This window comes from Lepidochelys kempii, chromosome 8, assembly GCF_965140285.1.
Source record: "Lepidochelys kempii isolate rLepKem1 chromosome 8, rLepKem1.hap1, whole genome shotgun sequence".
Taxonomy (NCBI): domain Eukaryota; kingdom Metazoa; phylum Chordata; order Testudines; family Cheloniidae; genus Lepidochelys; species Lepidochelys kempii.
The window spans coordinates 3,713,041-3,732,761 of NC_136387.1; the positions used below are offsets into that span (position 1 = coordinate 3,713,041).

General features: G+C 42.3%; 1 protein-coding gene across 8 annotated transcripts in view; it reads right to left on the reverse strand.

Annotated features, from left to right (window-relative positions):
• The window catches only part of SGCD (sarcoglycan delta), a 572,369-nt gene that overhangs the window by 85,825 nt on the left and 466,823 nt on the right, over nt 1-19,721 (reverse strand). For all 8 annotated transcript variants that reach the window (XM_073355246.2, XM_073355243.2, XM_073355244.2 and 5 more), the window contains one exon: nt 1,182-1,269. In XM_073355246.2, coding sequence (XP_073211347.1) covers nt 1,182-1,269 — 88 coding nt within the window. The remainder of the gene's footprint in view (nt 1-1,181; nt 1,270-19,721) is intronic.

A 19,721-nucleotide genomic window follows, 5' to 3' on the forward strand; every position in this document is an offset into this window, starting at 1 on the left:
TTGCAGCCTTTATACATCAAATTAAAAGTATTTGGTTATTTATGTTGCACCGATCCCAATGGTGAAGAAGCATCTGACATTCCAAACCAAACAGGCCGGCAGCAGTAAGTTTATGATCTTTTCCAAAAGTCAACCTCCCATGCCTTCATTAGAGACTGCATCTCTACTAGCCACTTTGCTGTGTTGGGTCTCATTTCGGTGTTGGCATGGTGTGTGCTTTGTGCGTGTGTGTGTGTGACAGAGCTGCTGTATCTTCTACTAACAGCCATCTAGACACTTCCAAGCTCTGCCAAAACAGAATCACTTAAGTGACACAAAGTTTCCATGGGAAATAAATGGCAAATGACCAACAAAGTAAACAAGTTCCTTTTGAATGGCAAAATCTGGGAGCTCAGGATTGAATTTATTTCCCTCCTCACGGCAATTTTCACATGCACCTTAAGTCATTGGTTACTGAATCTGGTTAATTATTTAGCACTGTGGCTGGAGGTGAGATGGAGCCAGCCAGACAATCCAAACTCATGTAGAAACAACATGTTTATGGATTACTGGCTCCACCACACAGCAATTCTTCTCCTTGGTCATAGCCTGCTCTGTTTGTATATTAAGCATTTTACGTGCCGCTCTCTCGACACAAATCACACATGCTCTCAAAGACATACCCGTGCGGTGGATTTCTGAAACACTGGTTTCCCCATCAAACATGAAGTGCTAATGCTCCTGAGAATAAGGGTTCTTTAGCAGCAGAAGGAGCTTTGGGTTTGGAAAGCACTCAATTGCAGAGCATCTGTGCACAGATGGTGCTAACCAACAGAGTTCAAGAGATCTTAGGCAAGTTAAAAGTATCTTGGGACAATCCTGTGCCTGTTCAAATGAAATGTCAGACTGAATATTTTCTTCCTGACCCTGAAGTCATACAACTAACCTTTTGTCTCTGGATTGACTTTCAAGTGACAATAATTTTCAGCTTCTTTATTAGAAATGTGCAGCCAGCTTCTTCTCCAGCACAGCCCTAACGTTCTTATCTTTTGTTTCTACAAAGTGGAGCTAACTTTTAAGTTGTACTTCACTAGAAGCCTTAGCTACCCTCCTCTGTACTGTTTAATGATTGTAAATTATCCCACAGCACAGGGTCCTTTACATCTTCTTAATTCTTTCCTCTGGTGTTTTCTCTTCCTTACCTGTTACAAGACGAGTAAGGACTTTAGTCTTCTCATTGAGAATGTTCACTGTAACATTTCTGGCAGATTGGAAGTACAATGGATTGCCCTATAATAAGAGCACAAGAGAAAGCAAATAAGAAGGGAGCTTAAAGAAGAACACTCTTGAGAAAGCTGTAGGATGTGTGTGCTCGGCCATGGGGCTTCTCGTTTCTCCTGATCTTTGAAAAATGGTCACAAAGTTAGAAGTCTGTTTGAAGTGCAGGGAAGATGCTAGTGTGTGTTAGTTTGTGTTCGGATTGAACCCTGCATCAGAACATGAACCAGTACAGTGACTGCGCAGTGGATGTTACATAACCCCACCAGTGTCCGGGGACAGTGTTTCACACCCACAGTGCATTCACTTTGCACAGGCCTAAATGATCAGTCCCACTTCCCTCTTTACCCTGGACAGTGCACTAAAGTCTAATTATACTGTAGGAACTGTCATCTTTATTACTGGTGTAATCTGACCAACCTGTTATTTAAAAACATTTGTGCGAGGTGAGTCTGATTTGAACTTCCCAACATTTTAGGGTGTTTGGCCCTGGGGTTCGGGTTGGTCCTCTCCTTAGTTACTGCAGCATATTTGGTAATCAAACCTATAACATCTGCATAAAACTCCAGATTAAATGAGCAGGTGTTATTTTGTGAGTGTGGGTGTTTTGTGAGCGTGTGGGTGTGTGGGAACATGTGCGTTGTGTGAGTGTGTGGGGGGAAATATGAATGAGAGAGATTCTTGATAACATTTTAAAACAGCTTTTGTTCTCAATCCACTTATGAGGCGTACCATACATACCATTACATAGCATTAACAAACAGCCCACGGCGCTGAGCACTCTGAGCAAGATTCAACGCATTGGTTTCAATGGAGTTACACAGCTGGATTTGACCCTATTGCTTTAGCTCACAGGCTTTTGGCCATTCTTAAATATTCCATTTTCAATTCATCAGCGGGGAAAAATAAATAAATAAGAGCAGCTATTGCAATATGGGAACTCTGTGGCTCCCTGGCATGGGCCTCTTCAGGTACCGTACCCACAGAAGGAAGCCAAAGGAAACCGGCAGTGGAAATCAGCTGGCTCCTTCTGTCTAAAAGCACATGCAGGGCACACACTAGTCAGCCCTCTCCAACAGCTTCTCACTAACAGGATCCACAGAACACACAGTATGGATTTCTCAGTGGTTGCTGGTACCAAAGGCACCAATAGGGTGACCATATCTAAACTTAATGCATGTGGTGGAAATGATCTCTCCAGCTGAGCAATCAGTATTCAGCTGCATGATGTCTAACCTAGGCATCTGTGCAGGGCTACTATTTCCAGAAGAATTTAAGGGGGAAATTCATCAACTGCCTAAACCACGCTAACAGTTAAAATTTGCATAAGAGCAATAACAACAACAACAGTTCTGTGATTCTTTTTATCTAACGTACTTCCTTAGATGCCCAAATCTTTTTCCACTGAAGACTGTTTCAAAGGCTTCCTTGACTTCAGTGGGAGCAGAACAGGGACCCTACCTATCACCATATATTTCCTTGACCCCCAGCCTTTGTAGCGTAACTGACATTTAGATAGCACCTTTCATCCATAGGGCTCCCAAAGCATGCTACAATGCACATACAGGATGCAATTTTCAACAGCGCTCTAGCTCTGCTCCCACTGAAGCCAGTGGGAGTTTTAGCACTGACTTTGACAAGAAGAGAGTAAAATCAATTTCAAACAGCTCATGGAAATCCCACCCACAGTGATCACTTAATGAACCACTGAAATGCAGTCACATCTGGGGTGGCAGGCTGCAGCCTCCTGCATTACTGGCATACAGCACCCTGCACAGCAATGGGAGATGAGGGCACTAATTTGAATGAGGACTCTCAGGCCAGCCCCTTTCTTTAAGAATATTGCCATGGGACTTCTAATGTCTATGTGGAGCAGACAGCAAACCTGTTATTAAGGTCAGATCTGAAAACAGCCACTTGGCATGGAACTCAAGGGGACAGATCCCCAGCTGGTGTCAGTCAGTGTTGCTCCCCTGACTTCCCCAAAGCTACACCGATATACGCCAGCTGAGTTCTGGCCCAATGTGCCTAGCTCAGGAGGAAGAAGGGCTCTCTTTGGCCCTGATCAGATTAAAAAACTATGGCCCTGGGGCAGAGATGGGGGTAGAACCCAGAACTCCTTACTATCTATCCAGCATCTATGCACTCGGCCACACTGCTTCCCCTTTTATTTGGTGCAGTGGGAAACTGGGAAGCTCATGAAAGGATTCAGGAGGTGACGTGAACATAGTTGAGTATGACTGTTCCTCGGAGAGAAAGGTGCTAATGTACAAAAGATGTGCCACTCCTCTCTGTGCAGGGTTATTTTGTGGATCAGAACTACTAAATGTTTGGTCCAGGAGCTTAAGAGATGTCACAGAGTAACTTTCAGACGGGCGGAAACTTGGGGTAAGAAAAGCACATAGTTATATGAAAAGTAATTTATTTGGCAAGACAGGATCTGTATGTCTTTCACTCTTACTGCATATATCTGTGCTTTATAACAACTTTCTCCTTCGCCACCTGGCTAGCACTGAAGTGGCAATGCAACAGACGTTTCCATAAGCATTAAGGAAGTCACTTTGGCCATCTTTGCATCGCTTTCCCTCCATTCTGCAAAGAGCACCTGCTGCAGGCAATGCTTGTGTGGAGAACAGGTCTTCGTCTGGGTGCAGGGATCTGTCTGTGGCGCTCTGTGCAGGACTGGGCTGTTAATGTGCACTTTTTGTGAACGCTGGAGTGGTCCGGTTTCCTGACAACAATGTGTGCAGAAAGCCAATGTCAAGGTCACAGATATGCACAGAACCCCCCAAAGTTAACTACACAGATACAGGTCCTGGCACTACTTGTACCTATGTGCTCAACCAGCGAGCACACTGAAAAGAATGCCGTGTGATTTATCTGACTGATCCTAATTCAGACACCCAGGTTAAATTCTGAAAATTCCCAATCCAGCTATGGAACAAAAAAATGAGAAGGATTAATGAAATAAACTTGAATAATGCATAAACTGGAAGAAATTCTGATTTGCTCATGGACATTCCACAAGTATTAAAAGAGGTTATCTTTGTTGAATGAATTGAGAATTATTCTGTTTGTTCTAACCCAGCGTCTCATTTCACTCGACCAAGTAGTGGTCATAATTCTATATAAATGATGTAGCAATAGCCACAGAAGTAAATGTGATGTCACAAATTCAGTATGGTAGCCCTTATTAAAACTCAATGGGCCAGCTCCTGAAGTTCTTCCTCAGGCATAACTCCCAGTTAAGCTGTTTTCCCAGAGTAAGGGACTTCTGGGTTAGCCCATAACTTTGTAAATGAGCAAACATGGTAAGAAGAAGTACAGAAAATAAACGAAGTATAATAAGAGTCTGGAGACTTGAGCTGATTCCAGTCTTCACTGTCTGACCTTGGACAAGGCATTTAAGTTCACTGTGTCTCATTTTACTCGTCTGTCAGGTGAAGACAAATCATTCTCATCTACCTTTGAGATGTGCTTGCAGATCCTTAGATGAAACGTGCAAAGTATATAAGTACCAAGCATTATATTTTATTTCTAAAACAGCAGGTCTGAAACATGAACCCAATACAAAAGAGCATCTGAATAAAAACCAGGAAACGTCTGAAAGTTTAAACAACAGAGCAGCTCCATCTAAACTCCCCCAGAAAGGAAAAGAGTAAAAGGGCCAATTCCTTTTTATTATTTTTTTCCATTTTACCCTGAATTATTTATGTTCCACTACCAAGGGCTTAGAAAGAAATATTGATTCTTTGTCCTGTATTTTTAATGAAACAGAAATAAACTTAGCTCCACTTTATTATTTCCTTGTTTATACATTAGCATCCTCAGTGACCTCAGCAGGGACCTGACCCAAACAGCTCTTGAAATCAGGTTTATTACTATTACAAATTTAAATTTCACACTGACTGAAGGCTGGATTTTTTAAAAAGACAGATGTCTAGAATCCATATGAAATTATAGCCATGGATGACATCATAACCATTATAACCGCATTATAAACAAGGCAGGTCACATTTTTGACCTATCCCACTTGACTGTTGTTACTAGAGGGATGCAGATAGACTAAGCATTTTGAAAAGGTTAGCATGCCTTTCAGTCTCCATTAAGGTAGGAAAACAGTCCAAGGAACTACATGACAGGCATGGTTTCAAACTCCATTATTGATTTACATAATAAGATACTGTAGAGAACACGACTAGATAAGCTAAGAGGTTATGCCCACCCTCACCAGAGTACATTACAGAACACACATGCTGACCCTACTGCAGCTGTGTAGTTCATAGATTCAGATCTCTCTTCATGTGGCTTTCAGAAAACTAAATTTGCTTGATGGAAGAAGCATGCTTTTATTAGTCTGTAGGGAAGGAATATTTCAAGCACTTAGTGTAATGCCCCCTCACATTTCCATAACTCTCTTTCCATTTGGAAATGAATAAAAGGCTAGAAAAATATTCCCTGCTACTGGAAATTGTGCACACTTTGCATCCTGTGTCTTTTACTTACACACACAATAACTCAATCATCTCTCAGACAAGGCCCTTTAAAAACTTCTTGACCCCTTTTAGAAATTCAGGTATGATCCCCCCGTTCTTTCATTAACCAAACTAAATCAAATGTTAGTGACTCACTTTCTTCCCTTCTTTAAAACAAGTAATTAATCAGGAAATGGGATTAGGGAAACAGTCTTACATTTTTATTACTATTTCTTGTTAACATGGTCCAACATTAATTCCTCCAATGCACAAGCGCACCGGGAAATATAGACCGATACAGTATCATCACCTCAATAAAAATAATTATACGTAGTTTGGGCTTCAGAGCTTCAGTCCACACTAGAATAATACTCTCATACATGGTTCTGTAATCTATTAAACCTAAATTTAGAGTACAGGGGGCCAGGTCTGACTATAGTCATAACAATGTAAGTAGGAGACACACCAAATCTCTAGAATATAATATGAAACAGCTCTGGAAATGTGTATTTCATGTCATAGCCCAGTTCTGATCTTTCCAGGTGAATACTGATGAAGAGACGAGGGCCTGATCCAATGAAAACTGAAGTAAATGGAAAGGTTCTCATTGACTTCAATGGGCTCTACATCTCTTTACTGTGTGATGAAAAAAACAGTGGGGAAAAAAGGTCTCTCTGTATCTCCAAGATGCTTCATCTAGTTTTTTCGGAGGACTCAAATTAAAGGTAAAATACACCTGGTGTTGCCATTCCAATAGCTTTATAATCTACACTATTTCAGTCTATGGCTTTCCACTTGAGCTGCCTGCATAATGTCTGAGAGATTATGAAATCTTCAGCATTTTCCCCATTTGTTCTTCCTACACACAATCAAACATGTAATGAAAGTTATCACCCAGGCCCCAAAACAACACTATGCCTTGACGTTCAGCCCATTTGCCAATATTAGTTCTATCTGTATGCCAAGACATGGGCACTCTAACTTTTGTCTCCTTCCATCTACTGTCAGCTCACTTGGGTTATTGTGAAGATGTTGCCAAAAGCTGAAAATCTTTCATATCTTAATTATCCCGTAGCACTCACTGGATTGAACAATAGCCTTTGATTTAACTTTCTTTGCCCATTAAATCAGCATTCATCTCCCCAGCAGCACTATTTTACATTTTTGTTTCTTTTATGTGATTAATTTGATCAGACTTCTGGAGAATTGGAGGCACCGGCTTGCACAAACCTCTCTGGTAGCAGGATGCCATTGCTTCCCTTCTGCATGTTTTCATGTCTGCTCCTGACGACTTCAAGTATTCTCCTTGTAAACCGTTTAATGAAGGTTCCATGACAGGATGCTTCAATTCCATTTCAGGGGGCAAGTCTAGGATGAGATTTTCAAAGCAGGCTACCCGCCTACCATTGTAATGGAAACTAGGTTCCTAATTCCTTAGCAGAAACCGTACATGTGAGTATGGCATATGGCTCCTTTGAAACCCCCAGCTCTAATCCTTTTCTCTAGCAAACATAAAAACTCCGTCTCTGACTCCTGCTCTGCATTACCATCACCCCCAATGGCATAGCACTAAAGCAAATGTTCATGGACATGTACTAGTAGATGCCACAGATACTCAATTTATTAAAATATGGGGACATATGCTACAGGATATAGTATTTGAAAGGTGCAGCAAATATGTCACTACAATACAGTTTGTTTCCTAACTAATCAGTGAGCTATCCAATAGAATATATAAGATTTTGCAAAAGGTATCGACTGATTGTTCGGAAGGCTCAATACATGGGAAAGTGAATCATAACACTTTGCCAGGTGCCTTTCGCTGACTCACTTCAGAACAGATGCTAAAAGCTCCTCGATCAAAGATAACACCACCTTGACTGACACCCTTGATGCACAGCCCATGCAATCCAAACCTATGCTCTCTTTAAGGGAATTAGATATTTTACAGAGATTTCCTTGGATTAGTTTTGGGAGATTATAAAAATAAGTAGGAAATCTTATTATATTTTAAGAGGTAATTTAAAAGTAATACATCAACATCAATATTTTTAAAGTCAGTAAGGTCAAAAAGGAGTAGTTTAAATTGGATCCAGTGGAGCCCACGAAATCTGAACATGAAGTGCTGGAACAAGTCAACATGAAGAGGGGAGATAGCTGTGTTACCTCCAGTCTTGTAGAACTCATGGGAAAAGTCCAACACAGAGACATGAACCATAGTGGCAGCTGGCAGCCTGTGAACAGTGCCTGTGTCACTACCATACCCCTCGCTGAAGTAGAGAAAGGAAATGACCTGCTATGTAAAATCATATTAGGATTACCGGACGGGAAAAGCTCATTTCAATAGCCCTCCCACCTGCCTGGGGCAATCCACTGCCCCACCTGCAAGGAGAGAGCTCCAGAAGTCAGGAAGACTGGTCCTGCTCTAGATCCAAAGCGGTGGGATCCATTCACAAACAGACTACCTAGACTATCACCAGAGTGGACGTGTTCTGCACCTGACCCAACCACCCCACTGCCCGCGATCACAGGGTGACCTACCTGTCCCCATTGCTACTGCTGTGAGGAACAGCTGACAGACAGCTAAGCAGCAGTTCTGCAGAAAAGGACCTGGGGATTACAGTCGACAAGAAGCTGTATATGAGTGAACAGTGTGCCCTTGTTGCCAAGAAGGCCAATAGCATATTGGGCTGTATTAGTGGGAGCATTGCCAGCAGATCGAGGGAAGTGATTATTCCCCTCTACTCGGCTCTGGTGAGGCCACACCTGGAGTGTTGCATCCAGTTTTGGTCCCCCCACTACAGAAAGGATGTGGACAAATTGGAGAGAGTCCAGCAGAGGGCAATGAAAATGATTAGGGGGCTGGGGCACATGACTTACGAGGAGAAGCTGAGGGAACTGGGCTTAGTTAGTCTTCAGAAGAGAAGAGTGAGGGGGGATTTGATAGCAGCCTTCAACTACCTGAAGAGGGGTTCCAAAGAGGCAGGTGGGAGGGCTATTGAAATGAGCTTTTCCCATCCGGTAATCCTAATATGATTTTACATAGCAGGTCATTTCCTTTCTCTACTTCAGCGAGGGGTATGGTAGTGACACAGGCACTGTTCACAGGCTGCCAGCTGCCACTATGGTTCATGTCTTTGTGTTGGACTTTTCCCATGAGTTCTACAAGACTGGAGGTAACACAGCTATCTCCCCTCTTCATGTTGACTTGTTCCAGCACTTCATGTTCAGATTTCGTGGGCTCCACTGGATCCAATTTAAACTACTCCTTTTTGACCTTACTGACTTTAACTTACTGAGCTGTTCTCAGTGATGGCAGATGACAAAACAAGGAGAAATGGTCTCAAGTTGCAGTGCGGGAGGTCGAGTTTGGATATCAGGAAACACTATTTCACTAGGAGGGTGGTGAAGTACTGGAATGGGTTACCAAGGGAGGTGGTGGAATCTCCATCCTTAGAGATTTTTAAGGCCTGGATTGACAAAGCCCTGGCTGGGATGATTTAGTTTGGGATTGGTCCTGCTTTGAGCAGGGTGTTGGACTAGATGACCTCCTGAGGTCCCTTCTAACCCTAATCGTCTATGATTCTATTCTGTGACAGGGGAGCAGGGAGCATGATGGATAAAGAGGCACCTAGCTAAGGTTGTGGGGAGTGGAAGGACTGATGGTTTCGGATGAGTAGAGAGTGTGGAATTGATGGATTTTTTGGTGGTAGTCATGGCAGGGCAGAATGTAGCACTGCTGGGTGAGCCCGCGAGAGAGAATGATAACACCACCTCACTCTTATATACAGCTTTTCATCCAGACATCTCACAGCACTTTACAGGAGAAGAGCGTTTTCCTCAGGAACTATTGCACACATCACTGACTGAGGCAGAAATTTTTTGAAGGAGCCAGATGTTGAAATTTTGGCAGCACATCACAGCTCATAATGTTCCTATGGTCGGACCAATGACATGTGTGAGCACCCCTAAGTCTGTTCTGGGTGGAAGAAACACAGGGTAAGTAATATATGCCATACTCACATGTACGGTTTCTGCTGCTGTCTCTCTATCTACCAACTTCTTGCCTTGCCTGGGCACGCAAAAGAACAATGCCCTAGATGGCCACTGTTCCAATTCCATGCAAAATGTGATGAGTATATATGCCATTCTGAGTGAGAGGTGACCGTTCACACTTCTGCCTACTGTCAAGTGGCAAATAACCACAGTCTCTAAATGGCGAGGAAAAGCAGCATTTTTAGAAACACTTTCTCCTGCAACAAGGAGGGGAACCTTTTCCAGTGAAATCTCACAAAAAACGTCACCTCTGTTCACTGCTCTGACTGCAACCAAGTCCACCAGTGGGTGCAGTATGGCACACAGCGTACATTAGCAGAAAGGTGCACGCTACTTCTTTTTGGATTCCCCATCCCCCCTCAGCCATTCTGACCTGCACTGGAAGGCGGCTTTGGAACCCGATTGTGGTCAATTTCTCACCTCACTCCTGCCGTGATTCCATACAGCAAGGGTGGGAGTTTGCCCATCATACCCTTGGTGAACAAATTAATCATGTAGCTCAATCTGCAGACGTTACACTGAAAATACATCCCTTAATGTTACTTGAACACATATTTGGTTGTTTAATCACTGAGCCTCTTCTGTTCTTGACTTTGTCCTTCAAACAGTTGAACATGATGTTCATGTAACTAAATATGTTTTCTTAGCAAAATTTCCAACTTGACAATGTAAGCTTTTCAAAGAAGAATGAACATGATCTGTGAACTGAATTGATAATGCCGGCAGATTAAAACAAATGCTATACAATATCTCAGTACATGCCATATTTATGACTGAAGACGGTTGCTTTTAGGAAGGAAGCAACAGGTTTAGCATAAAGGTAATAAAATGTATTCTCTGTCCTTTTCCAACCGTAAACAAATCTTTCTCAGAAGTGAAATACAGCCATATCATGTAGTTGGGATCAGTGTAGAGCTGGTATAAATTTTTACCTGCAATTGCCATTGTTATGTCTAAGTAATTATGGGCCCTTTCTATGTGAAGTCTCTATTAGGAGCTGACTCAACATGCAGCATGATACCTTCCTCCTTTTCTTTTCTTTTTTCCCCCCCAACATCCAGTATTTCAATGTTTTAAAAAAACACAATTCCCTCCTCCCCAGACAAGAAAACCGTATACACGAAAGATAAAGTAATTGCTATGGGAAGATACGTTTTAAAGTAGAGTTATGGTCAGAAAAATTAACATCGTATTAGGAAATAGAACAAATTCCTTTGTGTATAGCTCCTTACTTTATTTTAGTGACAAAAACAAAATTATATACTCCTGTTACTCCTATAACCAGTTTTCTAGTCTATGGCAGCACTTTACCTCTCAACCCATGACTACTTAGTTTCCTTGAGAGCTTCTTGCTGGTCAAAGTCTTCATGAAAGACCAAATACACAATGTCAACCCGTCCTTCTTTATTCATACCTTGCTGACTTGCTTACGGAATCCTATAGATTAGAGAAGCCCAATTTCCCCTTACATAAACAAGACTGGTTTGTCCCTATCAGTCTTTGGGGCTTCCCATATGTTTGGGCAGCAACCAGAACCATGGTACCTCAACCTTGATTGGAACCTTCGGACGCTACTGCAATACAAATCACCATCATCTTAGCATATTCATGTAGGTGTTGACCCTTAGTTTCAAATGCAGAGCCAGATTTTGCCTTTAGTTATATTTGTGAAACCCCAAAGAGACTACACCGGGAGCATTTGGCTTGTATGGTCTTTATTATTGTTGCTGATCCTAGATCCAGGAAGAATGCAACTTGACTGTCATATCCTAAGGAGAGTTTGCAGGGTTGGCAGATAGAAAATAAAAACAATATTTTACTTATAAACTGAACAAATCTGTTCTGAAAGTTATTGAAAGGCCCTAAACATGCAACCACCAGATGCCATTTATATAGTCACTTTTCAAAGCAGAATGGCAATTTAATTTTCCTGGAGTACAGTAGTGTTAATCCTGAAAGCATTTAATTGCAATCTTGTGGTTTAGGACAAATCTTCCTCAGCTCCTTCCTTATTGCTTTGTCTAATAGCTGTATGTTTCCAGCTGTGGGATACCTGAATTATAATTCAATATTCTGGGGGAAAATCGTCACAGCCTTGTGCATGTTGCTAATGGAAGGGGGGACTAGGTCATGGTGTATATAGTTTTTGCATTGTTGAGGTGACGATGATGATTTGTACCAATGTCCTTACTGCTGTGGTATCCAGACTCTCTTTACAGGGTTAAAAGAGAGCCCAACACCTTCTCCACAATGGGGATGATGCATTCTGTGTACCTCACCCCACAGCAATGGAACCGACTGCCCTGAAAGGATTGGAGATGACAAATATTTTATGATGATGATTTAAATGTTAGTAAAAAGAATGGGATGATTTTTCTCTGGAAAAATATTACAACCATCTAACACTTTGGTTGCCTTTAACTCACTTCTCTGTTACTGTCTCACTCCTACATGGTATTGTGATCAGACACTGACAGATAACACAGAAACAAGAAGTATTTTTGAAGGCTGGGATTTCAATAGCGTCTAGGAGTTAGGTACCTAACTCTCTTAGGCTCCTTTGAAAAATCTCAGGGTAAATGTCTTTTTATGAATGCATTGCAGATTTTAAGGTGGAGCTTTTCAGAGAAGCTTCAACATAACATTTTCATAGAACAAAAAACTCACGGATCTGGCAAGTATGTTTACCATAGCCTGCAGAAAAATACAGGATCCACCTCTGAGACAGTACAAAAGTGCCAACCACACACAGGATAAAAAGAGTTCCTTGAAACAAACCCATACTCTTCTGCACTGAACATACAACTAGGAAGGAAAATGAAAAGCAAGCATATCCAGAGACCACAGATTTAGTAAACTGGGGGTGGGGAGGGGGGTGGAATTGTAGTTGTGTATTATATATGGACTGAAGAAGGCACTAAGTATACTAATGAGGACATTTCACTTCTATCACCCACAGCAAGACCTATATAGGGGAAAGGGGCAGGAGGTGTTATTACCATCCTGTCTTGAGCTAAGTGGATGTGACAGGCTGTTAGCTCCAGAGGAGAGAATTAATGGAAACGGTGAGCTCTTTGGGCTGAGAGAACAAGAGCGTGCTACTAACACATAGGGCCAGTTACCAGTTTTTGACCCTTGTGACTAATCTCATAACCTGTGCCAGCGTGGCTGTTGACAGCCCATGACTATGGGGGAGTTAGTTTAATGCATTTCGTTGATTTTATGGGTGTCTTCTCCTGAGCTGTTAAATCAACAGCAACTGATTTAATTGCAACTTTTGGGCCAGGCCGTGCCCAATCTTTGAGCAGCTGTGCAAGGAAGCGCAGGGAGGCAAAGAGCCTCCCCAACCACAAATCCTTCAAGCAGGGGACAGTCACAATTGCTGCCCTTGTGCAAGAATAGCACTGGGATGAGTGCTAGCCATCCCAAAATGGGCCCTTGGCCCAGGCCCCACTCTGCACTGGCCAGCAGGTCTGGGCGACTGGGGAGGAGAGGGCATAACACAGCAAGCATGCTCGCCTTGTGCCCCAGGGAGAATGATGTGTATGACGGCTATGAAGTATAATCAAGGCCATCATTGGCACATGTCTGGCATTGTGCGGGTACTATGTTGTCTGGATGTCCAGGTAGATGGGATAATCTCATCCCTCTAGACAGGAAGAAAGAGCAACCTGGGTTAACTGGTCCAGAGACCTTGAATGTAATAAAAAGGTAGGGAAGGACTGCGGTATCTGCATGTAGAAATACCACAGACAGAGAGAGGCTGGAGGTCTACACTGGCACATCTACACCTCAGCTGATACTTGCAGTTTCACCCAGATTTTTGATCAGTTGTACTAATGACTGGGGAAATGAATGCAATACTTGGGGAAATGAAAGCAAAAATGACAGGTTCCTTTTCGCCAGAATGACACACGTACAAGGAAATGAAATTTCTATTCTCAGAAATATTTGTACTAAATCCTTCACCTGTAAGTGCTAATAGAGAGAGAGAGATGATTCCAGGAATTAGTTAAAACTGAGTTAGGTAATGACATTTGACATGTATTATAGCTTCCTAGATACTACAGACACTGGAATTTTATATCTACTAAAAGTCAGCTCTTTCTTTTATTACATTTCTTGAGGGTTTTTTTTAATAATGACAGAAATAAAGGAAAAAAGAAAAGGAATACTTGTGGCACCTTAGAGACTAACCAATTTATTTGAGCATAAGCTTTTGTGAGCATAAGCTTTATTTGAGCATAAGCTTATAGCTATTACCAGCAGGAGAGTAGGGTGGAGGGGAGAGAAAACCTTTTGTAGTGATGAACACCCATTTTTTCATGGTTTGTGTGTATAAAAACATCTTCTGTATTTTCCACTCAATGCATCCGATGAAGTGAGCTGTAGCTCACGAAAGCTCATGCTCAAATAAATTGGTTAGTCTCTAAGGTGCCACAAGTCCTTCTTTTCTTTTTGCGAATACAGACCAACACGGCTGTTACTCTGAAACCAGAAATAAAGGATACATTAAAGCAATTATAATCAATGACTGTTTTTTTTTTAAACTCAAAGAAGGCAGGTCTGTGATGTGAGATCTAAATGGCTGGGCCACGCTTTTGGCTGGCAACCAGAGGGGCTTTGTATCCTTAGAAAAGATTTATTTCTGCAGTCCAGGGGCTTCCCTGTTTACAATGGTAGCTATAATATTACTTCATCTTGAACACACTGCTTAGAGAAAGAGTCTGCTTTTTCTTCAAGATGCCTGATCAGCTGCTTTGTCGCTGAGATTTGCTGAAAATTAATTATATTGTGTCTGCTGACGTTAAAAACAAAACTAAAAAAAAAGCCCTGTTTCATCTGACTCAATTTCTTTGCCAAATTCTTTACTTAATTGGTCTGTAATTTGAAGAAAACCACAGCTGACAAGTCGAAATGGATAGAAATATAAATAAAAATAGAACGTAACTGCTCATGTTCTTGTTCTGGTTCAGTCACCAGAGTGTTGGGGATCTGCATTTTTAACCTTTGAAGACTGCTACGCAGTTCAGGAAATTTCCTTTATTGGTAAAAGCTGAACTGCAGCACTGGTGTGTTTCCTGGACTGGAATGCAAAGCTGTTGACACTGACGCATGCTTGAAGCCAGGGTTCCAGAAGCAAGCCGCTCACAGACAAATACATGCTCTGGAGACAGCAGCACCTCTGAACCTGAGCCAGACTGCGATGTGAGAATGACCAAGTCATTCCGAACATGCTTCAAACACGTACGTCGTTCAGAACTCACCTGTGGGCATGGTTCAAATATACCCTGATGACTAACTAAACCCATGACCGCATCATCGAGGATTTTTTCTTTTTGACACAAATTGAATGAAACAAACCCAAGGTAATTCCCAAACAGAATGGTAGTCCTTCCACATTCTCCAGAGAGTGGTCACACTTTTAGGCAACCACCACTGTGTAGCAGAAGCCAACCAAGAATTCCCTGAACACGCTGATTAAACTGAATTCTCTTTCAGAAATAAAAACCTGCAATGGTACTCTAGGACATGGTTTTATCCCACTATGTATATGGGGCTTACACTAGGAGGACCAGGGATTTGTACTACTCAGATATAACCTATCCATTGCCTGGGGCAATGCTAGCTACATTCTGAATCTAATGGCGACAGATCTCCCAGTGAAACAAAGGCACTATCAATGTGCATCAGAGAGTGAGACAGAGAGAGAGCTGAGCTTTCCAAATATTCTAAATCAGCTATTTATATAGCTTCTACAGCGCTCAGAACTTTTACTCAAGGTGTGTGCGCAGACCGGGTGTTCATCTGTTTTCGTTTTATGGTCTTTTAGGCACAGTTATTTCCCTTGTTAAACATCTCTAAAGCTATTTAATAAAACATATCCAACTCTCTCTCTCTATAAAATATATTTAAAGACACGATTAAGTCTACACGGAACTAGTAATGCTTCACTATTATGATGATTAGTATTAGTTATTGTTTGCATTATGATAGCATCTTGAGGCCCCGGAGAGCGATCAGTATCCCACTGCATTAGGCACTGTTCACACGCATAACAAGACTATCCCCGCCCAATCCCTCTCGGATGCCACTGAAATGTGACTACTACTGCTACTAATAAGAACAGAAAACATTTCCATATGGTTAGATCGGGCAAGGGAATTCGTGAGTGTCTGATTCATCTGCATCAGTATGCTGCTATGCACACAATACTTATGGACACACAGACATATGTGGCTTAGCTGGTAACAGAAATCAAATCAATCACTGATCACAGCATGCAACTCGCCTAATTATGACTAACACCTCACATTTTTCAACTCTGAGAAGTTTTCTGTGAACGAGCAGATGGTGTTGTTATGGGATTGTATCATCCTCAACAGTTGCAGTTGTACAGCATTTATGAAGCATGCTGAAGACGGTCAGCATGTAACCTGCTTCCTAGGAGACAGATCCAAATTAAATGCGCGTTGCCAAAGGAAAAACTTTATTGTTTATATTTTGAACTTACATGATCCAACCTGCATGCTTACATCAAATATATGCATTAGCTGTGCAGGGAGGGTATCTGTATACCTTTAACGTCTCTAGGATGGAACTACCGTGTGCACAATCAAACCCAAAAAAGACTAAGATGCAGACCCAGCTTGCAGTCTTGTTCCAATCCCCAAATGGTTTAAATCCACAAGGAGAATCAATAGGAAGAAGCCCTGCAAAGAAAGCAGTTATATCGCACAAGCAACTGTATTAAGCCTGGAGAGCAGGGAGACACAGAGGTAAGTATGGCCATCTTCATTTTTGTGATTATCTACTGCCATGCTCACCTCTATCTATTGCTTACAAATGTTAAGGTTCTATTGCTTCTGAACGTCCACGGACAGTAAACCCGATTATAATTCCCATCATAATGCCAGCATTCCTTCACATCACTCCACAGTCTTAGATTCAGCAGACAACGAGTGAAGTATGGGCATCTAACTGGAAAACAGGTTTGAAGGGCTCAAAGTACTTTCCCTCTCCATTACGTCCCTGCCCGGAGCTCTCCCAATGACCTAAAACTCTGGTCTTCACTCAACTTCTAGCTTTTATTAGTGGCTCTGAGCATCTGTAACTGTGATATGCTGGTCTAACAAACTTGGAGCTACGCTGTAATAATCTATAAATACTGTATGTTGACTGGGTTATTGGGATGTTTACTGTATTCATGTTTCGGGTTAACTCAATAGCAGGCTATGTGGGAAAGCAGGCAGGAAGGAATAGAATGGGTCAAGACAAGTCACCTCTTGGCAAACATTTAAGAATTAAGGAACAATACCAAAACTACCAGCTTTGATGATTTTGCCTCCTCTCCAGATAACCTGCAAAAGTGTTTTTGACGAGGAGAGGAAAAGGCCTACAAACACAGGAGAACAAAATAATTCTGGGAGGGTTAAAAGGAACCTTCTCTCAAGAGCCTTTATATAAGGTAAACATGCATATAGACGACTGCTTTAAAACCATTTTCCCCTACATGCTTGGTGGCTATGGTTACAACAAACACTACTTTGGGTTAAGAAGGCCGTTTTGTCACTCTGTTTGTCACCCCGGTCACAGTTCTGGAAAGGAAGAAAAGCAGGTGTCCAAACTCAACCAGACCCGCAGGATAATAATGATTGATACATGGAGAACGGTAGCCCTGGGCCCCATCTAAGAGTGGAAAACTTGCAAAATTCCACCCCTAGCACTTGTGGGGATGCACTCAGGGAGATCAGAAAGGGGACAGAGATACAGTCCTGTAGCTGACAGCTGGCTGCACCACTTTAACCAGTGGATTAATCCAGGGTAGAGTGGCGAAATCATGCTGGGCATTCTGACCCAGAAATCCCAAAGTTACCTGCAGAAATATTCTGAGAGCAAATAGTATGATGCATGTGCAGAGAAACAAGCAAGTAAGCAGTATGGTGGAACTCTGGGGAGATTAGAAGCTGCATATAGCTACTGCCATTCAACATACACTCAGTCTTCTTAGATATCTGAGCTGCTGTGGGGAAGGAAAGGCAACGGAAGCAGGATGTTCCTGGGATGCATGGCTGAGAAGTGAACACAAATCATTCACCAACAGGCCAACAAGGCATTGGGGTTGGGGTGCTGTTTTGGGGTGAGGGGGGTGCATCTGGCTTAGAAGAAGAGCGGCAGCTGTTCCTGGCCATGCACAGCAGAGGAGGAAAGTGCTGGCTGGCAAGGCTGAGAGTGAGTTGACGGGCAGGTGATTCAGGAGTAGGGGGCTGCAGAGCTGACTAAGGAGATCAGGGCCTGGGAAGGGAAAAATGGAGGTTGGGGAAGCACATGAAAGTAGAGGGTCCAGGATTACGCTTTGGGTTGGGGTTACATCCATTTTTAAACAGAACACCAGGTGTTTTTATTCCTGGGTTCTATCAAAACCCTGGAGGAACATGACTGATCAGGGAAGAAATCACAGATCACTGGTTTCAACCAAGAGAGAGGACGGTGGGATTTGGGTGGGTTTTTTTTTGTTTTTTGGGGGGGGGTGCATATCCCCACCAGCCTCTTCTGCTTCATCCTCCTTATATGTCTACAATATGCTACATAACTATGGGCAAATCTGCGAATAGAAAAGAGCCTGGTGGTTTCTCAAGTGAGTAAAGACATCAAGACCAGTAAGTTATAAAAACAGACAAGCTCTTAAGGAAACATGTAGCGATGGTCAGTTTACAGTCAGCAAGTGGGAGCATGTGGGCAAAAGAGAGTTAAGCATCTTAGGTCTGCAGCATGGCACAAGATCCATGAATTGAATAAGAAGAGTAGATGCAATATCCTGGCTTTAAATGAAAGTAAACATGAAATGAAACAACATTGACAATGTAAGTGCCCTTGCACTATATGGTGTCTCACTGGAGTTTACTTCAGTGTAGCAGCAAAGGATGCTCTGCAAAGACGAGAAGCGAAATGGACCGAACTAATGGGAACCCGTTTAACAATAATCTTTGTAAACCAGGAAGAAATGATTATGAAAACTTCTGATGAGCTGAGGATTGAATTTTGACCTATGAGAAGGTACAGCTGGAAAACAGTAAGACAGATTCTCTGTCCAAACCTGACTTGCAGAGTAATCATCAGCCTAAAATACCTGAAGGTTAGATTCCTGCTGGCTCCAACACAAAGCTACGACTGATAGCCTGACAGACCGATCAAAGGAGCTGTATTCTGAATATATCTACCCCAGGAGCACAATGTTTGTCTCAGGACACCAAGGTCTCAAAATAAATCCACACAAGCTCTGCGCTCGGGTTTTCAGAAGAGTTAGCAAACAATCTCAACAGCCACCAAGATTAGATTCTACGGCATGTCTGTGCTATCTGCACACCTGTACCACATTGCAGCAACTCCTGGAGATCCTATAAGAGACAACTCAGAGGGTTGATGAAACGCCATGTTGCTATAAGCTAGCAAAGTTTTATGAAGTCTCAGATCATTTCATCTTACAAACTGCCAAGGATGAAATCAACACAGGTTTTAATTCAGGACCTACCAACAACAAAACAGCTCGAACAAGCCACTATATTAAACTAAAATAATAAGAACTTCACTGGTCTTGCCTATATTTGCAGTATGATGACAGGCTCCTCTCAAATTGCCTACTAAAGAAAATTTGCCTGGAGTCCAGTGACTGTCTTTGTTCTATAGTGCCAGGTGGTGATCCCAGCTTAGCCCTTTTGAGTCAGCAGGGATGTCTTGGTCTTTAAAGACAGGTTTCAGAGTAACAGCCGTGTTAGTCTGTATTCGCAAAAAGAAAAGGAGTACTTGTGGCACTTCAGAGACTAACCAATTTATTTGAGCATGAGCTTTCGTGAGCTACAGCTCACTTCATCGGTCTTTAAACAACTCTTTTTTGTAAGTGTATTATTTAGCCACCTACACATGGTTTCACTT